Raw genomic sequence first — 20,502 nt, 5'->3', positions numbered from 1 at the left:
GGTGCACAGGACTGGGGTAAGTGCTGCACCCCAACCCAAGAGACAATACGCCTGGAAAAGCGAAGACGCACACGTTCCTATACACTGCATGCATCTCTTGTCGGATGGCTTTTCCACGGGTGCAGAGCAAGCAATTATGCGACGCCTGCGATTCCGAACGCGCCCAGGAGCCCTCCCCTGCAACCGAGCCCAGTGTTCCAAGTCCCCCGGAATGGGCCCTATCACTATCGCAGTCTATGGCATCGCTTACAAGAGCAATTGAGTCCCTTCACGCCCCAGATAGGGGCAGGGGTAGTGGCTCGCCTGTCTTGGAGGGGTCCTTCACCTCACAGGAGCCTCCGGCCTGCAGGGGCCGCTCTCACTCCAGGCAGACGCGGGGGAAACGAACTCACACTGCGTCTCCCCCAGTCCATCCGGTGCCTCGTCATCCGTGAGTTCTGCTTCTCGCTCTCCATCAGCAGTCGAGAGCGAGCAAAGCTCAGATTATGACACGGATGAACCCCTGGACCTAAATACCCCGGGGTGTCGAACAGTGGACTGCCTCATCGAAGCCGTCAATCAGTTGCTGGGGATTGAGGATGATTCCACCCTGGCTTCAGGCCATAAGGTGTCATTTAAGCGGGATAAGCATAGAGTATTTTGCACTCACCCAGATTTCGAGGAAATAGTGCAACGACACAGGGAACGGCCGGACAGACGTTTCTCAGGCCAGAAGGCGCTTGAAGTGAGGTATCCGTTTACCCCGGACCTCTGTAAAAAATGGACGGAATCTCCAACGGTGGATCCACCCGCATCACACTTGGCCTCTAAAATCCTGTTATCCGTATCTAGTGGTTCTTCTATTAAGGATCCCACTGATCGTCTCATAGAGAGCTTGGCTCGCTCAGTGTTTGAAGCATCAGGATCAGCACTCTCCCTTGTTCGCGGCAACGTGGGTAGCCAAGGCCATGATTTCTTGGTCATAATCATTCAACAGAGCCTTGCAGGATTAGGGATCTACCTGCAGAGGTATCAGAGATCGCGAATCAGATCGCTATGGCTGGGGACTACTTAATCAATGCTTCTTTGGATGCGGCCAATTGTGCGGCCCTTGTGGCGGCAAACGCAATTTCCATTAGGAGAGCTCTATGGTTAAGGACATGGAGGGCCGATTCAACCTCCAAGAAGTCCTTGACTTCTCTACCTTATCAGTGCAGCCGCCTATTTGGAGAAAAGTTAGACCAGCTCATCTCCGATGCCACAGGAGGAAAGAACAGTTTTCTCCCTCAACAAAAGGTCAAGCCGCCGTTTCACCACCAGTTTCAGGCGTTTCGCAACCCCGGGTGGACTACAGCGGCCAATTCCGCTGCTCCAGGTCACTGCAACCAGGATAGGGATCGACAGGTCTCATATAGAGCCAACCCGTTGGAGAGAATGCGTGCTCGCCAGCCCAGGTCGAGTGGAATCGGGTCCCAAAGATCCTCAGCCAAATGACTCGAGGCATTTTTTAGGCGACATCAGCAAAGTAGGCGGCCGCCTAATCTGGTTTCGCCACGTCTGGGTCACAGTCGCACACGACTCATGGGTGAGCTGGTGTCCTCAGGGTACAAGATAGTTTGTCAGGTACCCCCAAAACCGTTCTTTCTTTCCGGTCTTCCCAAAGGCGTTGCTAGGAGCCATCGAGTCACTCCAGCACAGCGAAGTCATTATTCCCGTGCCGGAGCACGAGAAGGCTCAGGGCTTCTATTCCAACCTATTCGCAGTCCCCAAGAAGAACAGGACTGTCAGGCCTGTTTTGGACCTGAAGCTCCTGAACAAATTTGTCAGGATCAGACATTTCCGGATGGAGTCTCTCCGTTCAGTTATATCGGCCATAGGGAAGGGAGAATACTTGGCCTCTATCGACATCCAGGACGCCTACCTGCACATCCCCATTTTCCCTCCGCATCAACGGTCTACATTTCCAGTTCGCAGCGCTGCCAGCCACCGCCCCCAGAGTGTTCACAAAGTTCATGGCAGTCGTCATGGCCATACTGCACTCTCGGGGCATAGTCTTCTTGTCGTACTTAGACGACCTCTTGGTCAAGGGCCCTATGATTTGGGCATGCGAGGAGAGTGTCAGCATCACGCTAGATACTCTTTCCCGCTTAGGGTGGTTGGTCAACAGGAAGAAATCATCCCTTGTCCCAGCTCAGAGGATTTCCCTTTTAGGGATGATCTTCTACACCTTCTGAGGGTTGGTAATTCTCCCTCACGACAAAGCCCTAGCGTTCCGGCAGGGAGTCCGGACACTTCTCCAACCAGTCCCTCACACCATCCGTTTCGGGATGAGGATACTAGGGAAAATGGTGGCAGCAATAGAAGCGATCCCGTTCGCCCAGTTTCATCTTCGCCCCCTGGAGCATGCCCCCTTGTTATCCTAGGACAAGAACCCATTCACGCTCCATCACCAGTGCCGGTTATCCTCTCAGGTCAGACAGTCTCTCGAGTGGTGGACAAGCCAGTTCCTCCCTGCTTCAGGGGAAACCTTTTCCCCCAGATCAGTGGTTGGTAGTCACAACCGACGCCAGCCTCCTCGGCTGAGGAGCAGTTTTTCGCAACCACACTACCCAGGGATGATGGTCGCCGCAGGAGGCATGCCTCCCGATCAACTTGTTGGAAATACGAGCGATCTGGCTGGCTCTGCAACATTTTCAGCACCTTCTAGCAGGCTGCCTCGTCTGGATTCAGTCAGACAACGCCACGGCGGTGGCTTACATAAATCATCAAGGGGGCACCCACAGCAGAGCAACCATGCGGGAGGTAGGGCACATTCTTCACTGGGCCGAGAGGAACCACTCGGTGATATCGGCGGACCACATCCCGGGCGTGGAAAACTGGGCGGCAGACTTCCTCAGCCGGCAGGGTCTTGCATCCGGGGAATGGTCACTGCACTCTGAGGTCTTCCAGCAGATTTGCCAACGGTGGGGAACACCAGATGTGGACCTGATGGCCTCCAGGATGAACGCCAAGGTGCCCATGTTTGTAACTCAGTCCTGGGACCCACAGGCGATCGCCGTGGATGCGTTGGTTCTGCCATGGAACCAGTTTCGCCTCCCACACTTATTCTCCCCCGCTGCCACTACTTCCGAGGGTCATCAAGAAGATCAAAACAGAAGGGGTTCCAGCGATTCTGCTGGCCCCGTCAAGCATGGTACGCAGACCTAGTGCTGCTGCTCGCCAACGCTCCTTGGCGATTGCCAGATTGCCCAGATCTACTGTCCCAGGGCCCGATCTTCCACCTGAGCTCAGGGGCTCTGTGTTTGATGGCATAGCCGTTGAATCTTCGATTCTGACCCAGGCGGGGTTTGGGCGCGAGGTGGTCGCTACAATGGTTAGCGCCCGGAAACCTACCTCGGTGCGAATTTACCATCACACCTGGTAGGTTTTCTTTTCTTGGTGTTGAAACCGCGGTTATTCTCCGCTGAGATTCTCTATTCCCAGCATCTTGTCCTTTCTCCAGTCCTTTCTCAGGGTTGGCCCCGAGCTCCCTCAGGAGACAGATATCGGCTTTATTCATCCTTTTCCAGCGCAGAATTGCTGCCAATTTGCAGGTGAAGACTTTCATCCAGGGAGTCTCCCACTTGGTACCACCCTATAGGGCGCCCCTGGATGCCTGGGACATTAACCTGGTCCTAAGCGTTCTGCAGGAAGCTCTATTTGAACCTCTACAGGATGTGTCTTTGTCGTACCTTTCCTGGAAGGTGGTATTCCTTGTAGCCATAACTTCTATCAGGCGAGTCTCGGAGCTGGCGGCCCTATCCTGCCGAGCCCCGTTTCTTACTTTCCACATGGATAATGTGGTTCTCAGACCAGCTCCCCCCTTTCTGCCGAAGGTCGTATCCTCGTTTCACATTAATGAGGATATTGTCTTGCCTTCATTATGTCCAGCACCGGTACACCGCGTGGAAAAGGCCCTTCACACGTTGGACCTGGTAAGAGCCCTCAGGAGGTAGGTGTCACGGACAGCACCCTTTCGGCAGACAGACACGCTGTTCGTGCTCCCCGAGGGACGCGGGAAGGGACTCGCGACCATACCAGGTGGATTCGTCTGACTATTCAGGAGTCCTACCGCATCAGGGGTGCGCCGGTTCCAGCAGGGATCAGTGCACACTCTACTCGGGCAGTAGGCGCTTCGGCACCAGGCTTCGACGGAACAGGTTTGCAAGGCAGCAACCTGGTCCAGCTTGCACACGTTTGCCAAACATTACAATATCCATACTCAAGCTTCAGCGGATGCGAGCCTAGGTAGAAGGATTCTCCAAGCAGCGGTGGCGCACCGTTAGACAGGAGGTGCATGTAGCTTGGATCGGTGAGTCAACTTCCCACCCAGGGACTGCTTTAGGACGTCCCACAGTACCTGTGTCCCCCAATGAGGTGAAGGAGAAACATGGATTTTTGCGATAAACTCACCGTAAAATCCTTTTCTCCGAGACGCTCATTGGGGAACACAGCGCCCACCCTGATAGCCAGTTGGCTCTTGTTTGTTTGTTTAATTAATGTGCATTTTCGTTGATATTAGGGTGGTTCTTTTCTAGACATATTGTTACCTGCATTAAGGCTGATTTTTGTTGTTCGCCTACTGCTTTTTGCACTAAACGGGTTTTCACCCGCAATCGGGGCGAGGGTGTATGTGGCGGAGGAGGAGCTAACCCCTTTTTTTCACGTAGTGTCAGCCTCCAGGCGGCAGTAGCATACACCCACAGTACCTGTGTCCCCCAATGAGCGTCTCAGAGAAAAGGATTTTACGGTGAGTTTATCACAAAAATCCGTGTTTTCTGTCGTTACTCGAGGGGTACCAACAATTTTTTGACCATGTGTGTATGTGGCTCAAATCATACAGCCAGTGATGCCCAATCCACAGGCAGCATGTATCAGCTGTCAGGTTCCCTTTAACAATTTTGAGAACTATATTTGCTCCATTTAACCCCTTGTTGTACCTGCTTTATCTTCCCAACATTGTGCACTTTTTGGCAGAACATGTTCCGCTTTACAAATTGGTTTCCTGTTTCCATGATCCGTCCGTGTTGTAGAGTCTTGCACCCCTGTTGTTAAAAATTCGGGAAAGGGAAATCACACGACAATTGTGCCCAAAGGTTTCTTTGCATAGATCAAATTAACGTGGTTGTGTGTTTTCCAGTTACAAGATGAAGTGGACCGTCTACAGGAGCTGAAGCTGCAGAACATTAAGAATGTTATTGAAGTCATTAGAGCAGAGCTGTCGTCCTACTGGGATAAATGTTTTTATAGCAATGAGCAGAGGCACGCCTTTGCTCCGTTTTATGACGGTGAGATTGCTCATATTATTATTTTCCCCAGCTTTTTTAACACTATTTAGTTTTGGATTATTCTGATTGCTGGCAGAATGTAATTGAAAGCTAATTGTCTCTTAGAGGACTACAGCGAAGAACTATTGTGCCTTTACGATGCTGAAATCGAACACATCAAGCAGTATTATGAGACGCACAAAGAGATGTTTGAAGGTATTCAGAAATGGGAAGAAAATTGGCGTCTTTTCCTGGAGTTTGATGTGAGTAAATTCTATTGCGTGATTAATGGTGTTTGCACTGTTGCTCCTCTTCCAGATCATTGATGCATTTCTATGTACCCCAAACTTGTTATAGTTTTGATGTGTGTTTTATTTGTTTTATGAGATTTATATGTTCAGTAGGTAATGTAGCTATTAAGTTGGATATTGATTATTCATCTTTTTTTTTTTTTTTTTTTTTTTTTTTTTTTAATTAGAAAAAGACAACAGACCCCAACAGGTTCACAAATCGGGGAGGGAACCTCCTAAAAGAAGAAAAACAGAGGGCAAAGTTGCAGAAAATGCTTCCAAAAGTAAGGAAACCTACATTAACACCTATTTAGTCCAATAGTCCTTCTCATGCACCACTGGCAAGGTCCAAAGCCATAGAAAATCCATGAGTCCAAGGCACCAGAGACCATAGGGATAAAAGCTAACCTTTATTCCAGCCTTAAAAATCACATGGTGAAATACAATTGAGGTAGACAAGTGATGCAATGTTTCGGCCTTTTTCTCCTTCGTCTCATTGGGGGGACACAGGTACTGTGGGTGTATGCTACCGCCATCTGGAGGCTGACACTAAGTAAACAACACAAGGTTAGCTGCTCCTCCGCCGCATACACCCTCGCCCCGATTACGGGCGGAAACCAGTTTTATGCTTAGTGTCTTTGGAGGCACACATGTCTGGGTTGCTCCAGACTTTTTTTTTTTTTTTTTCTTCTTTTTCCCATGAAGATAAGACAGGGGCGACGGACCCTATTGAAAGGGTCCGATCTCCCCAAACCAACAACGGGCGAGCACGTGTTGAGTATCGTCTCCACGTATCCTTTCCCGCACAGTGGGACATATCTGTGCCATTTTCCCCAGACTTTTCTTTTACTATGAAGATTAGACAGGGGCAACGGATCCTATTGAAAGGGTCCGATTTCCCCAAACCATCAACGGGTGAGCACGTGCGAGTGTCCCTCCACGTATCCTCTCCCGCGACGTGGGACATGATGCCGGACTTAGCCCTGTCCACCCCTAGGTATGGAAACCATAGGCTTGTACAGAGGCACAAGACTAGTCCGTACGGCCCCCACTGCTCCACCAACGCTAGACGGCGGTGCTGCAAGGCGGCGGATGGTCCCTCTCCTCAGCCCTGTAAGGAGGACGGAGCTAGGGTGCCTGCACTGTCCCGGATTTAACCCCCTTTTACCCCTGTACCTGATCGGAGAAGGCCAGACGGTATGGAGGGGATGGCCAGGTAGATCCCTGCGGCGTCCAGAGGGCCGGAGCCCTTATCTTCAGGCATTCAGCAGAGGCTGACAGATGTCCCGGCATAGGCCCCTTCCCTTTCCAGGCCCCCCTCCCGGGGTCATTCCCCCCGCCCCACAGCAGTCCTCACAGTAGCGTTGCTGCAGCGGTGGCGGCAGAGCGGACGCCATGCCTGGCGCCGGTAGACGCAGGCCCCGGCCTTACTATGCTGCCCCTGGCCCGCCCGCCGCCACCCCCGTCGCGGGCGGACATCAGAAATCCAGCCCAAGTCTTCGGCCGGTGGTAGGCCGCTGCCGGAAGTTCCGCCCTCCCGGCGCGACGTCACTTCCGGCGGCCCGCCCTCCGGAGCCTGGGCGGACGCTGGATAAATTGAGGCCCCGACTTCGCTGCAGGGTAGGCCGCGATCAGGAAATAACGGTCAGCCTGCCCTCAGCAGGACCGTGCAGCAGAAGAGGACGTGGGGGGGGACACAGGACCAGGTAAGTGCGGTCCCGACTGTGTGAGGTCTTCAGCAAAGGTGCTCCCTCCCCCCCCCCCCCCCCAACCCCTAGCAGGGCAGCTTTGAGACCGGGCGGATTCAGTATGGCTGGGAAAGGGAAGATGCACACATTCCTATACGCTGCATGCATCGCCTGTAAGGCCTCATTTCCTCGGGTGCAGAGCAATAAACTATGTGAGGCCTGCGACTCCGAACGCGCCCAGGAGCCCTCCCCTGCGACCGAGCCCAGGGATTTAAATCCTCCGGAATGGGCCTTATCGCTATCGCAGTCTATGGCATCGCTTACAAAGGCGATCGAGTCTCTTCACGCCCCAGATAGGGGCAAGGATAGTGCCTCGCTGATCTGGGAGGGGTCCTCCACCTCACAAGAGCCTCCGCTCTCATTCCAGGCAGGCGCAAAGGAAACGAACCCACAGGGCGTCTCCCGGCCTATCCGGTGCCTCGGCATCCGTGAGTTCGGCATCACGCTCGCCTTCACCAGTTGTCGGGAGCGGGCAGAGTTCAGATCATGACTCAGACGAGCCGCTGGACCTAGATACCCCGGGGTGTCGGGAAACAATTGACAGCCTCATCGATGCTATTAATCAGACTCTGGAGGTTGAGGATGACGTCACCTTGGCGTCAGGCCATAAGGTATCCTTTAAGCGGACTAAGCGACCGCATAGAGTGTTTGGCTCTCACCGAGAATTTGAGGACATAGTGCAGTGTCACAGGGATCGGCCGGATAGGCGTTTCTCGGGCCAGAAGACGATAGAGTCGAGATATCCGTTTGCCCCGGAACTCTGTAAAAAATGGGCGGAATCCCCAGTGGTGGATCCACCAGTGTCACGCTTGGCCTCGAAATCCGTGTTCTCTGTACCTAGTGGTTCTTTTATCAAGGACCCCACTGATCGGCTCATAGAAACTTTGGCTCGCTCAGTCTTTGAAGCATCAGGATCAGCGCACTCTCCCTCGTTCGCAGCAACGTGGGTAGCTAAGGCCATGATGTCATGGTCAGAGTCATTGAACAAGGTCTTGCAGGATAGAGACCTGCCTACAGAGATATCAGATATTGCGAGTCAAATCGCTATGGCTGGTGACTACTTAATCAACGTTTCCTTGGATGTGACCAATTGTGCAGCGCTCGCAGCCGCAAATACGGTAGCCATTAGGAGGGCCCTATGGTTAAGGACATGGCGGGCCGATTCTATTTCCAAGAAGTCGTTAACTTCCCTGCCTTATCAGGGTGGCCGCCTGTTCGGGGAGAAATTAGACCAGCTCATCTCCAATGCTACGGGGGGAAAGAGCAGCTTCCTCCCGCAACAAAGGGCCAAGCAGCCGTTTCGCCAAGCTCAGGCACGGTTTCGGGCCTTTCGCAACCCCGGGTGGAGGGCAGCGGCCAACTCTGTCGCTCCAACCAGGATAGGGAGCGACAGGTCTCGTATAGAACCAACCCATTGGGGAGAATGCGTGCTCGCCAGCCCAGGGTGAGGGGAGCCAGGGCCCAGAGACCCTCAGCCAAATGACTCAGAGCACGTTTTAGGCGACATCAGCAGAGTAGGCGGCCGCCTGCTCTGCTTTCGCAAGGTCTTGGTCACGATAGCACGCGACTCATGAGTGGCGGAACTGGTGTCCGCAGGATACAAGAGAGAGTTTTTCAAGTTTCCCCCAAAACGATTTTTTTTCTGTCCCAACTTCCCAAAGTGGAGCCCCGGGCAAGGGCGTTGCTAGGGGCCATCAACTCAGTCCAGTGCAACAGAGTCATTGTTCCCGTACCAGAGCACGAGAAGGGGCAGGGTTTTTATTCCAATCTGTTCGCGGTCCCCAAAAAGGACGTGACAGTCAGGCCGGTTTTGGACCTGAAGCTCCTGAACAAGTTCATCAGGATCAAACATTTCCGAATGGAATCTCTCCGTTCAGTTATATCGGCCATGGGGAATACTTGGCCTCGATCAACATCCAGGATGCCTACTTGCACATCCCCATTTTTCCTCTGCATCAAAAGTTTCTGCGGTTCGCCATCAATGGCCGACATTTCCAGTTTGCAGCACTGCCCTTCGGACTAGCCACCGCTCCCAGAGTGTTCACAAAGGTGAAGGAAGTTGTGATGGCAGTCTTACACTCTCGGGGCATAGTCGTCTTACCATACTTAGACGACCTCTTGGTGAAGGGCCCCTCGTTTCGGGCATTGGAGGAGAATGTCAGCATCACGCTGGATACCCTCTCCCGCTTAGGGTTGGTAGAATAAAACCATCCCTTGTCCCAGCCCAGAGGATTTCTTTTTTAGGGATGATTTTCGACACCTCCCGAGGGTTGGTAATTCTCCCTCAGGACAAAACTCTAGCGCTCCGGCAAGGAATCCAGAAGCTTCTACAGCCAGTCCCACACACCATTCGGTTTGGGATGAGAGTGCTAGGGAAGATGGTGGCAGCAATAGAAGCGATTCCGTTTGCCCAATTTCATCTTCGCCCCCTACAGCATGCCCTCTTGTCAGCCTGGGACAAGAACCCATTCACGCTCGATCATCAGTGCCGGCTATCCTCGCAGGTCAGACAGTCACTGGAGTGGTGGACGAGCACGTCCTCCCTTCTGCAGGGGAAACCCTTTCCCCCAGATCACAGGCTAGTGGTCACACCCGACGCCAGCCTCCTCGGCTGGGGAGCAGTGTTTCGCCACCACACCTCCCAGGGACGATGGTCCCCACAGGAGGCACACCTCTTGATCAACTTGTTGGAAATACGAGCGGTCCGGCTGGCACTGCAACATTTTCAGCACCTTCTAGTAGGACGTCCCGTCCGGATTCAATCAGACAACGCCACGGCGGTGGCTTACGTAAATCATCAAGGAGGCACGCGCAGCAGAGCAACCATGCGCGAGGTGGGGCACGTGCTTCACTGGGCCGAGAGGAATCATTCGGCAATCCATATCCCGGGCGTGGAAAATTGGGCGGCGGACTTCCTCAGACAGCCAGGTGTCGCGTCGGGGGAATGGTCACTGCACCCCGAGGTCTTCCAGCATATTTGCCAACGGTGGGGAACACCGGATGTGGATCTGATGGCCTCGAGAGTGAACACCAAGGTGCCCGTGTTCGTCGCCCGACCTCGGGACCTGCGAGCGATCGCCGTGGATGCGTTGGTTCTGCTATGGAACCAATTTCGCCTTCCATATTTGTTTCCCCCGCTGCCACTACTCCCGAGGGTCATCAAGAAGATCAAAACAGAAGGGGTTCCAGCGATTCTGCTGGCCCCAGACTGGCCCCGTCGAGCGTGGTACGCAGATCTAGTGCAGCTACTCGCCCAGATCTACTGTCCCAGGGCCCGATCTTCCACCCGAACTCAGGGGCCCTGTGTTTGACGGCATGGCCGTTGAATCAAAATGACGCATCCGCATGTCCTGCATACCCAATGTTAAAGATACGCAGGACTCGTGCAGAAGTAGGCGGAGCTAAACGGAAGTGGGCGGAGCTTCACTGAGGAAGTACGCAGCCGTTCGCAGAGCCCCTGTACGCTAATGTGAAACCAGCCTAAATCCATACCTTGGTTGTAGTATTTTGTAAGTGCAGGGTGCGAACACTGCACTTCCAGCTCTCCTGTCTCTCTCCCCATTTCCCTGCCGGACATTTGTTTCTGGAGGACCGGTCTCTCCTCTCACCAGAAGGGACAGCGCATGACAAGTTCCCTTTTAAAATGTCTTCTGAGGCCAGAATTAAAATCAAAACAGAAGCAATCTGTTCCTAAAAGCTTTACTGCTGTGGCCATGCGCCAACCTTATTGAAAGAGGAAAGGGGGGAGAGTGTCGGGGAACCCGGGCAGTGCTGAGGAGGAGCAGCAGAGGAGAGCAGTATGTGCTATTTTTTTCTCACTAACAACTCACTGTGCTAGCTAGTTTGTGAAATTAAAACAATTAAATGTTCGGCCCCTTTATTATAATGTGCACATATATTTATAAAATATCTAAACCTCTCTCTTGTTTCCTCTTAGCTGGAGGAGGACCTGAAAGTTCGCATTGCTGCGTGGGAGGAGGAACAAGGGAAGGAGTTCTTAATGAATGGAAAGAAGTTTATGGACTATGTCTCAGAGCAGTGGAACCAGCTTCACATAGAAAAAGAAAGGGAGAAGCAAGAGCGGGTGAGCAGCCTTATTCCTTCTGTATAGTGAGCCTGTATGATAGCTCGGCCTCTGATCTGTGGCTTTTCCATTAGTTTAGTATTCAGCAGGCTGCATGGCGTCACGTACAGAACATACATGATTTGTGTAGGTTCATGTATTGAACAATCTGTTTTTGTTTTGATGCAGTTAATGAAAAAGAGTCGTCAGCTAGAAGAGGAAATGTATTATGGAAGCGCCCCAAAAACCCCGAATAAGCGAAGAGTGCTTGGGACAACGACACCAAGTAAAGTGCGCAAGGTCCGTTCCGCACATCGCTGTACTGTGCTCCTGATCGTGTACCGCTCTGTGTAGTGACATATAACCCTCTCCATACAGTGTACAGTGAAGAGAAGGGTTATTTTATCAGGATGAGATTTTCAATGTCCAATTATTCGAATCCTATGAGAGTATCACCACTTTTAGAAGACTGTTTTGTTTTATTTTTTCCCCCAGCAGCATTTTCTCAGTTTGTGGCTATGACCAGACTTAACACTGTCGTGAGTTATAGCAGAATTTCTGGATATGAAAAAGTATTCGGTATTCACATGGAAATACTTTTATAACTCTAAAACTGACATCCATAGCACTGTTTCCAATCATCATCTGCTAATTAGTGGGATGCTGCTTTTGCTCCTTAAAGAGGTATTTCCAACTCCAAGATCATATCCCAATATGTAGTAATAATAAAAATATTAGCAAATACCTCCAATTAGAAATGTATAGTTCTTCTGATAAGCTGTGTCTTTCCTCAATGTGCATTGAAGGACCTTAGGTATCCATGGTTATGACCACTAGCAACTAGCGAACTGTCACTATATCAGTGGTCATAACCATGGATACCTATGGTCCTGCAATGCACATGAGGAAAGAGACACAGCTTATCAGAAGAACTATACATTTCTAATTGGAGGTATTTGCTGATATTATTACAACTACTGCATATTACTATAGAATCTTGGAGATGGGAATACCTCTTTTAATGCTCCCCCTCCTTTTGGGGACGTTGCATTGTAGGTCAAGCGACATGGCTTGCTCTCTGCCTCTAGTAACAGTCCGCACCTTCCAGGTAGTCTAAGAACAAGTGGTCGTGGACAGCATGTGCCAAGTGATGGCTGCAGTCAATCACTGGCTCACAACGATCCATTATTCACCCGTCTGGCTACTAATTGGCTGCAGTGGTCCATTTACCTGTTGCTGACAGAAGCTCAGGGATTAGTGGGCGACTGGGGCAGCAATAGTAGTGTAGAAGCTTCTGATCTCAAACAGGACCTTTCACCAGGTTTAGCACATTGATCTGTCCACATCATAGAATAGTGGCTGCAGAGCGGAATAAAACTTCATTTTTACTTCTTATCCTATATGACGTTGCTCGTTCATAAGCAGAAAGCGTCAAATGGGTTAATAAAAACCATGTCCCCAGGGAAGTAAGCCCCAGCATACTCTGTGTGAGACATGTAGTGACATACAGCCCTATTCTTCTCACTGTGATTACAAGCAGGGTAGGGGGGACAGAGCAGAGCTGTGTGTCATTACAAACGCCTCTGCAGCTCTCATCCTACAGCACTGTCTGTGCTGGTCTCACACAGAGAAAGCCAGGTCTGACCATCTCTAGAACAATTTTTTTTATCTTTTTATTTGTTTTTAATCTCCTGAATGATGCTCCCTGCTTTTGATTGGTCATTCTCATGCAGGGACAAACGTAAACTTTCGCTGGTTGAAGGGAAACTTAGAATCTAAACTATACATGCTAAAATTTCTACAAAGGAGATGAGAAAAAAATTACTTTGTTAAGCTCTGCAGCCAGTATTATATGATTTGGCCAGTTTAACATGCTCAAACTGGTTAAAGACCCTGTTTTTAAGATTAAATGATCCACAGTGCTACTAGTCACCTGATGTGCAGGTAAACAACAAAACATTAAGAAAAGTGTATTTTCAAGTTATAAGAAGCCCATTAATTAAACCTGATACCTAAGCTGCGTTCATGGTGCTGACAATGCTCGCTCTGCCGTCCTCCACCGGTGTAGTGAATACGGAGTATGACTATATATTAACAAGTTACGTTGCGATGCATGTGTGATTTGTTCCCACCTATTCTTTGCACTAACTTGCCTGCTTCTTCCCCCTCAGCTTAATGGCACGTGTGTTACCAATTCTACCAACACCACGCTACGTTCTGCATTCGGTGGAACAATGTGCCACTCACCTGTGTCACGTCCACCTCCTAGTGGTGGGAAGGTCAGTTGATCTCATTAGTATAATTTTAGAGTCTTATTGTATTTTTCTATCACCTTCAGCTGCCTAGCTTCGCATGTCTGCATTTCACGGAGCTTATGCTGTGTTTTTACATATATATTAAAGTGTGCCTATCCGGTGGTGTACCTCCATTGGAGGCAGCTGCTAGGAAGCCTGAGAGTTAATGGGAGGCCGTTTTCCAAATGTCCCTGCTCGGCATCTGCCCAATTCTGTAAGCCTGGGCCTAACTCTTAGCCCGGACCTCCCTTGTGGTCTGAAATGTCAGCAGATTTGGCCAGAAGCTCTGATGATGGGCCAGCAAAGCTTTCTGATGCTTCTTTTGCAACCTGTTCTTTGACTGAGACTGCTCCACGCCTTGCTGTGACCCTATCGGCTCAACATATCTCTGCTGAAAAGGCTCCACTCTCCAGACTAATTTAGTGATAAGCAAGCCAAGCCACTTATTTTCACCAAATAGAATTTTCTGGAGGAAAAGGGTTGCCCTCTGTTTTTATGACATATTTTATATGTTGGTGTTGCATAAGATAACGGGGTGTATTGAAATATGCTTATCTTAAGTTATTTTTGTATTTGACACATACATACATGCATACATACATACAACTTTGGCTAATGATGTCACTTCCTTTTAGCCTGGACTGCCTATCCGAACTCCAACCAGATCGTTCAAGACTCCACAAGCAAGGAGACTGGAAAAGAATAAAGAGAACATGTCGCAGTTAAATGGAACCGCCATGAGCGGTGGGTGCCAACTCACAATTCCTGCCCAGCGTAACCTCAGCGTTAATTCTGTTGCCAGCACCTATTCTGAGTTTGCGGTAATTCACCTTTTCTTAGACAAAACACATAACATCAGCAGAACACAGTCAGGGAGGGGGTCTTAAAAAGAAAATTAGCATCAACAAACTATTTATAGAAGTGCAGAGTTGTCTGTGATGCCCTAGTCAATTTTGTAGATTTCTCACTCTCGAAGAGATATTCTTATGTTGTTATTATTTATATAGTTAGTTAGGCAGCATGAAAATAAGCAAATTTGCAACTGACTTGCTTTTTCTATCTGCTGTCATTCTCCTGCAATGAGAGCTTTTATCTTACATAGTGTACAGCTTGTTTCTATGGAGGTCGGCCACCAGAGTCTGGCCACTATGTGCAGTAGCTACAGTACAGGAGAGGAGATAAGTCCTAAGATCCTAGTCAGCTTTCTCTAGCCCATTGATTTCTATAGAGCAGTTAGATGCTCACCTCCCTCTTCCTCCATTTGAGCTCCTGACCAAGCTGCCCTTATCAATCCTGCATAATCACAACCCCTTGTGCCCAGTTTGGCCTGTTTCCAAAGCAGTTCTCCTAATTGGGGTTCTCCTTTTCCTGAGCTGTGTGCTTATTTAAAGAACATTTTTGAGAATGATTTTGTAATGTAAACTAAAGGCATGGCTTTAATGACTCTTTATATACATATTAAATTGGTGAAAAAACCCAATTGTTCTTCTTTAATCACCATTTGACATTTTCTGTTAATTAGATTTCTGTGTACAGGGGCTGGACTATACTCCTCCATGTCCGTGCTTCCCTGGCCCCTCTGCATGCCTCAGGTCTTTGAATGACAAGTCACTGCTTAGATTTCATTAGAGGCAGATCATTCACAGACTGACGCAGGCTAAGGCGATGAGAAATCACAGATGCTGAGGAGAAAGATCCAGTGCACAGTCCAGACCCTGTGCACCAAAATCTAATTCACAGAAAACTCAAAAAAGTGATTTAAAGAACAACAAAGTGGATTTATTCACCAAAGACATCAATGTAATCTGTATTATAGTGCTATTACAGGCATGTCTTTACTTTACAGCAGGAAACTGTCCAGAACTGTCACTCGGAGGAGTGGACGCCCCCCAGCAACCAGGAAGTGGGGGGACTGTCTCCTTCCTGGTCTCCTTTTATTTCCCTGTAGTTATCTTGTGCCGACCACTCACATCATGACCACTGCAGCCAATCATTGGCCTTAGCAGAGAAGGGCACTAAACCCCCAGGATCAGTGTTTGGCTACAGTGGAAAAGTGCCTTTCACTGCTGTAGGGAGGTGAATAGAGACTGGTCAGGATTGGTGCTTTCTGCCATTTTTCTACCATTTATTTAAGTTTACCTTTTTAATTTTATGTTTTGTTGATCCCTTAAAACCTATTTGAAATGATCAAACAATGTAAAAAAAAAAACACATTACAATTAGTAATAAGTTAGGGTTAACCATCGATGACCTGGGCTGCCTGATGCAGCCGCTCAGCCCCGTATTACAGTAGTATGTTCTCTCGTGGCCCTGCAAATAAGTCATCATACAGCTACATCCACAAAAATGTAAGGCTACGGAGCTGATAATTTTCACGTTTCGTTATGCCGGCACATGTTATGGCATTGTCCTGTCCTGACACCTTTTGGAGATATGACTTAGAGCAATTATTAAACCTTCTTTGTGCCATAAATCCCTTTTTGAATTTACCAGGAGTGTCTGAGGTCACAGACAGGGCTAAGGGTGACCAGGGGAAATAAAACTTACAAAGGGGATGAATTCAATTTTCAGTGCATCCATTCACCGTCCATAAGATAACTGTTGCTTATGGCTACGTGGCAATGGGCCCCCTTAGTGTAAAGGCCCATAGCACGTCCATAGCACTTGTGCGGTCTGCTATTATTAGTTCTACCTTTGCAATCTGCTGAGTCCTAGTAAGCTTTCAGCAGAATAATTATGGCGATAATGTAAATGACATGCGGTAATACAATAACAGAACCCTTCTATAGACCCCTTAAAGCCGGCGAGGGCATTGGCACGTATCGATTCACAGATCTGCACATTTTACAGTAGACATCAGGTAAACGGATATTACATTATCACACAGAAAACACATTGTAAATGCACAAGACCAAATGTTTTGGCTAAACTCTCCATGTTCTCACTCGTGTTCTGTGTTTATAGAGGGACTCCACACATATTGACTCCACAGCCATAATCTCCAGGTCTGTATCCGCCATATTACACATACCTGGTGCATGCAGGTGGGCTTCCCCTGTTCTTGGAGCTGCTGCTTCCCCTAAGGTGTCATCTAACCTGTCTAACACTCTCTCTGGCTACCCACAGTGGTGGAGGGGTAAAGTGAATGGGATCTCGGCGGTACATTAACAGTGACCTCCATCTTTAACTCCAGGCACACATCACATAAGGCAGCACCCACCTCATCTGTTCACCGCAATGCACCTTTATTATACTGTATATAATGTAGATTTTCTAGGCAGAGTCCAGGACCTGACTGTGCTGCTGTTTTGTAACATGAGTTTTGTTTGCTGTAGTATTAACCTTCTGTGTGACGGCTCTATTAACATGTCTACCTGTGTTATTGGGTATTAATACCGCTCTGTATTGTCTTATCTTCTGCCTTTTTAACGATCTTTCCCTTCGACGTTATGTCTTTTTCTCTTTTTGCTTCTTTGCTACATTTGCAAAATTAGTACAAGGCTTGAGCCCCTAACCCTTGGAACATAACCAACTCCATGTATTAAACCTGCCCTTATAAAGGAATCTGTCAGGAGGATTTTGCTGCTGATAGATTCCAGTGATGTTACTTAATCTGATGACAAAGCACTCATTGTATTTTATATTGAAACCGCAACACAGTGCATATTATCACTGCAGGACTAGTTGTCTCCTGCCTCCTAGTCCCCCTGCTGTGTAGCCCCGCCTCCACCACTTATTAGCAGCTTTCCGTCAACGTACAGTGTACACAAAGCTGCCAATCAGTGTTGAGGGCGGGGTTATATAGTGCTCAGCTTTCAGAGCACTGCTAGATCTGCAGCAGAGATGTGATGGCATGTAGACCGGCAAATGACACATCACTGGAATCAGCTTCTCATCCCCTACATTATATTGCTTTCAGATTACATAATATAAAACCTGCTGATTGATTTCCTTTAAGCATTGTTTTTTTCCACTTTTTACCACATTTATTGTTGATTTTTTGCTTATTTTTTTGATGTATCCATTTCTTTCTCATCATATTCATCATCTTAGAATGAAGTGTCGCTACCACCACCTCCTCCATATCATTTCTTTTGGTAAAAGTGACAAATCCTCAGGGTGCTGGCTTTTAGAACAGATTCATCACAATGAAACCCAACAGCCCCACTCGTGTCATTTGTCATACAGGGGATCCTCGTGCCTTTTCTTATAAGTAGTGAGAACACAGTCTTAGGCTGCATTCTCACGATATGTACGGTATATTTATTATTTTTTTTTAATGGGCAGCACACCGATCTATTGAGTACATCATATTCTGATCTCCAACAACAGATCCGTATAGCACATGCTCAGTTTTCCAGGTCTCCTCGGATCCATCGTTTTCACTGACGTGTGATGGATTTGTGAGACTCTGGGTCCGAGTGTAAATGCTCCTAAGAGGGGAATTACCTGTGACCTAATAGTGCTGACATCAGTGTCATATTGACTGTTTGTTAGACCCGTGTGACCAATGTGTATTTTATTTCCCCTTGTCACATTGGTACATCGCTCTTGAGAATTTGATCACTTGTGGGTCACAATGCCCTATAAAATCTCTGATGTAAAGATGTTGGCAACATCTCACCTGCCTTTGATACTCGTGTCTGCTTTACTGTACTGTCCACAGTCCCTGGGCTATTACAGCAAATAATCAGAAGACCAGAGCCAAATAACATTCCTGAAAGCTGCAAAAAAAACAAAGTTGCGATTCTCTGCTCCAAAGGAGGACTAGGGACTCGTAAAGTTGTCCTGAACTGCTGATTTCAGAAATGTTTGCTATACAAAGCCCCAAAAAGAAATAAATACAAAGAATGTTTCCGAAAAAGAAAAGTTAGGCTCTGTTTGCTCTGCTTTTGGATGGTCCGAATACTGTGATTTATCACACCATTTATTTTTTCAAAGAAAATAAAACCCTCAACCTTAATGCACCTATATAGTTCAATGGGAACTTTTCTGATCTGTTACATTAGCACCGTCCCTAATGACAGAAGCCATGACATCAGGGTAAACGGAGCCTAATTTCTTCTTGACATTTTGTTTCTGGTAAGCTGTTACCAATAACTTAAAAGGGTCGTCTCATCTTTGCACGGTTAGAATTTCAAAGTGCTTCTAAATTTACTTTTAATGTTATAATTTTCTGATTGTTGCCTAGGTTACCGGCCACCTCTGCAGTCTCAGTGGTAGCCGGTCTCCTAGGCAAAGAGTGCAGCACTTTCAGCCGCTTTGCTATGGAGCTTTCATGCGCTGCTCTGACGTTGGGGGGCCGGTTCCTGCCCGCTTCAGTGCCCCTGCGTTCCTGTAAAGCTGTCTTTGCTTGCAGGATCACAGAACCAGTGGCTCAGTCATGTCGCTGGTCCAAACTGTCAGGAGCGGACCACCCACCCGACAAGCGGCTCCTGCAGATAGATGAGAAGATCCCTTTTAAGCATCTGACCCCAATTTCACGAGCATTTTTCTTATACCTGCTTTTGCATGCCCCCTTCTGTCATGGTGCTCTTTTCTTGTTCTTTTTTCCAGCAGTAATTAATTTTTTTTTTTTCTTCTTGTACAGCGAGAACTTTCAAAAGCTACAAGACCTAACGCCAACCCCCGAGTTCTGAACTCCACCATAACACACATGTAATGCGCTGTCCACACATGGAAGGACGAGATGGACCTAACCACACGTGTGCATTGTGCATCGCTGTGAGTGGCCACAGTGTGTATAGAAAGGTGGTCTCCTAAGATGAAGGGTGCTTTCCCAGGACTCTGCTTTTGAGGGGGAACCTGCGCCAAAGTCCTTGCTAAGTTTTGCACTGTAAATTCATCTCTTTAGCTTCTGTTAATAAATGGCGTCTGATCTTTCGGTGACCTCAGAAGATTGGCCGATCTCACAGCTGGTAGTTAGCAGTGATGTATTCTGCGCTCCTTGTACTCCGCTTCCGCTGTCACCACGAGGTTCATATTATATTTGTTTGTATATACGGTTCTTGGTTCCGCGACTTATGAACACTTTGCACATGTATTTTCTTTTTCACTACAGAGATGTCACAAAATAGTTTTCATTTTTTAAATGTTAACGTCTTGTGGAAAAGGAGTCTTTGGAGACCTTACCAAATTAACACTACTTATATATGGTTTTATACCCCTACCCCATGGTGCCGGGACAGATCTAAGCTAGAAGTGACAAAGTAATACCACGCTGTCCGAGAAGTCCATAGAGATGACTGGACCTGAGTGCACAATATCCTAGAGTCCAGGCTCCATAGCACCATAGTGCTGTGATCACGGCTGGAATAGATCACCCAGGACATTTATTTTATAAGCAGGCTTTTTATACAGCAATTTTTTAACTCTGCAGTAACTCCTGATTTTTAACTCTTACACATCTTTAGGTAGAGCTGATGCTACAGTAAGGAATGTCTGACGCTGGGTTATGAAGGCTTATGCCAGCGCAGGTCCTGTTCACATCTATTCAGAGTCTCCTTCACTGATCCAGCCATAAACACCGATCAGAATAGTGGAGCATGACTAGTAGAACAATTGAAACCACACAGTCAGGGGGTCCAGCACTTAGGTTATTTTTGTATTTCTGTTCCCATAATTGAACAAGAATACAGAGATGTGAACGAAGCCTTATTTTATACTTAAAGGTAACCTGTCAGGCCCACCATGCCCTCCAACCCAGCAGCATTCACCTGTGTATGAGCAAATTCCATACCTGACCAGCCATGTATAATGGTTTTTATACCTTGTTTTCACTCAATAACATTTATAATGTCCCTTTTTGCTATGCTATTGAGT

General features: G+C 48.3%; 1 protein-coding gene across 5 annotated transcripts in view; it reads left to right on the top strand.

Moving 5' to 3' along the window:
• The window catches only part of PRC1 (protein regulator of cytokinesis 1), a 55,096-nt gene extending 34,849 nt beyond the window's left edge, over nucleotides 1-20,247 (top strand). For 2 of the 5 annotated variants that reach the window (XM_073568634.1, XM_073568638.1), the window contains exons 7-15: nucleotides 5,159-5,306; nucleotides 5,412-5,548; nucleotides 5,764-5,859; nucleotides 11,261-11,407; nucleotides 11,576-11,686; nucleotides 13,558-13,665; nucleotides 14,316-14,501; nucleotides 16,645-16,685; nucleotides 19,271-20,247. In XM_073568634.1, the coding sequence (XP_073424735.1) occupies nucleotides 5,159-5,306; nucleotides 5,412-5,548; nucleotides 5,764-5,859; nucleotides 11,261-11,407; nucleotides 11,576-11,686; nucleotides 13,558-13,665; nucleotides 14,316-14,501; nucleotides 16,645-16,685; nucleotides 19,271-19,319 (1,023 nt within the window). In that variant the 3' untranslated portion in view covers nucleotides 19,320-20,247. The remainder of the gene's footprint in view (nucleotides 1-5,158; nucleotides 5,307-5,411; nucleotides 5,549-5,763; nucleotides 5,860-11,260; nucleotides 11,408-11,575; nucleotides 11,687-13,557; nucleotides 13,666-14,315; nucleotides 14,502-16,644; nucleotides 16,686-19,270) is intronic. The other 3 variants (XM_073568637.1, XM_073568635.1, XM_073568636.1) reach the window with 3 other exon arrangements.
• Nucleotides 20,248-20,502: the final 255 nt, after the last annotated feature.

This window comes from Dendrobates tinctorius, unplaced genomic scaffold (genome assembly GCF_039654945.1).
Source record: "Dendrobates tinctorius isolate UK_male_01 unplaced genomic scaffold, ASM3965494v1 ptg000022l, whole genome shotgun sequence".
NCBI lineage: Eukaryota > Metazoa > Chordata > Amphibia > Anura > Dendrobatidae > Dendrobates > Dendrobates tinctorius.
This window is presented reverse-complemented; position numbering and strand designations above follow the sequence as displayed.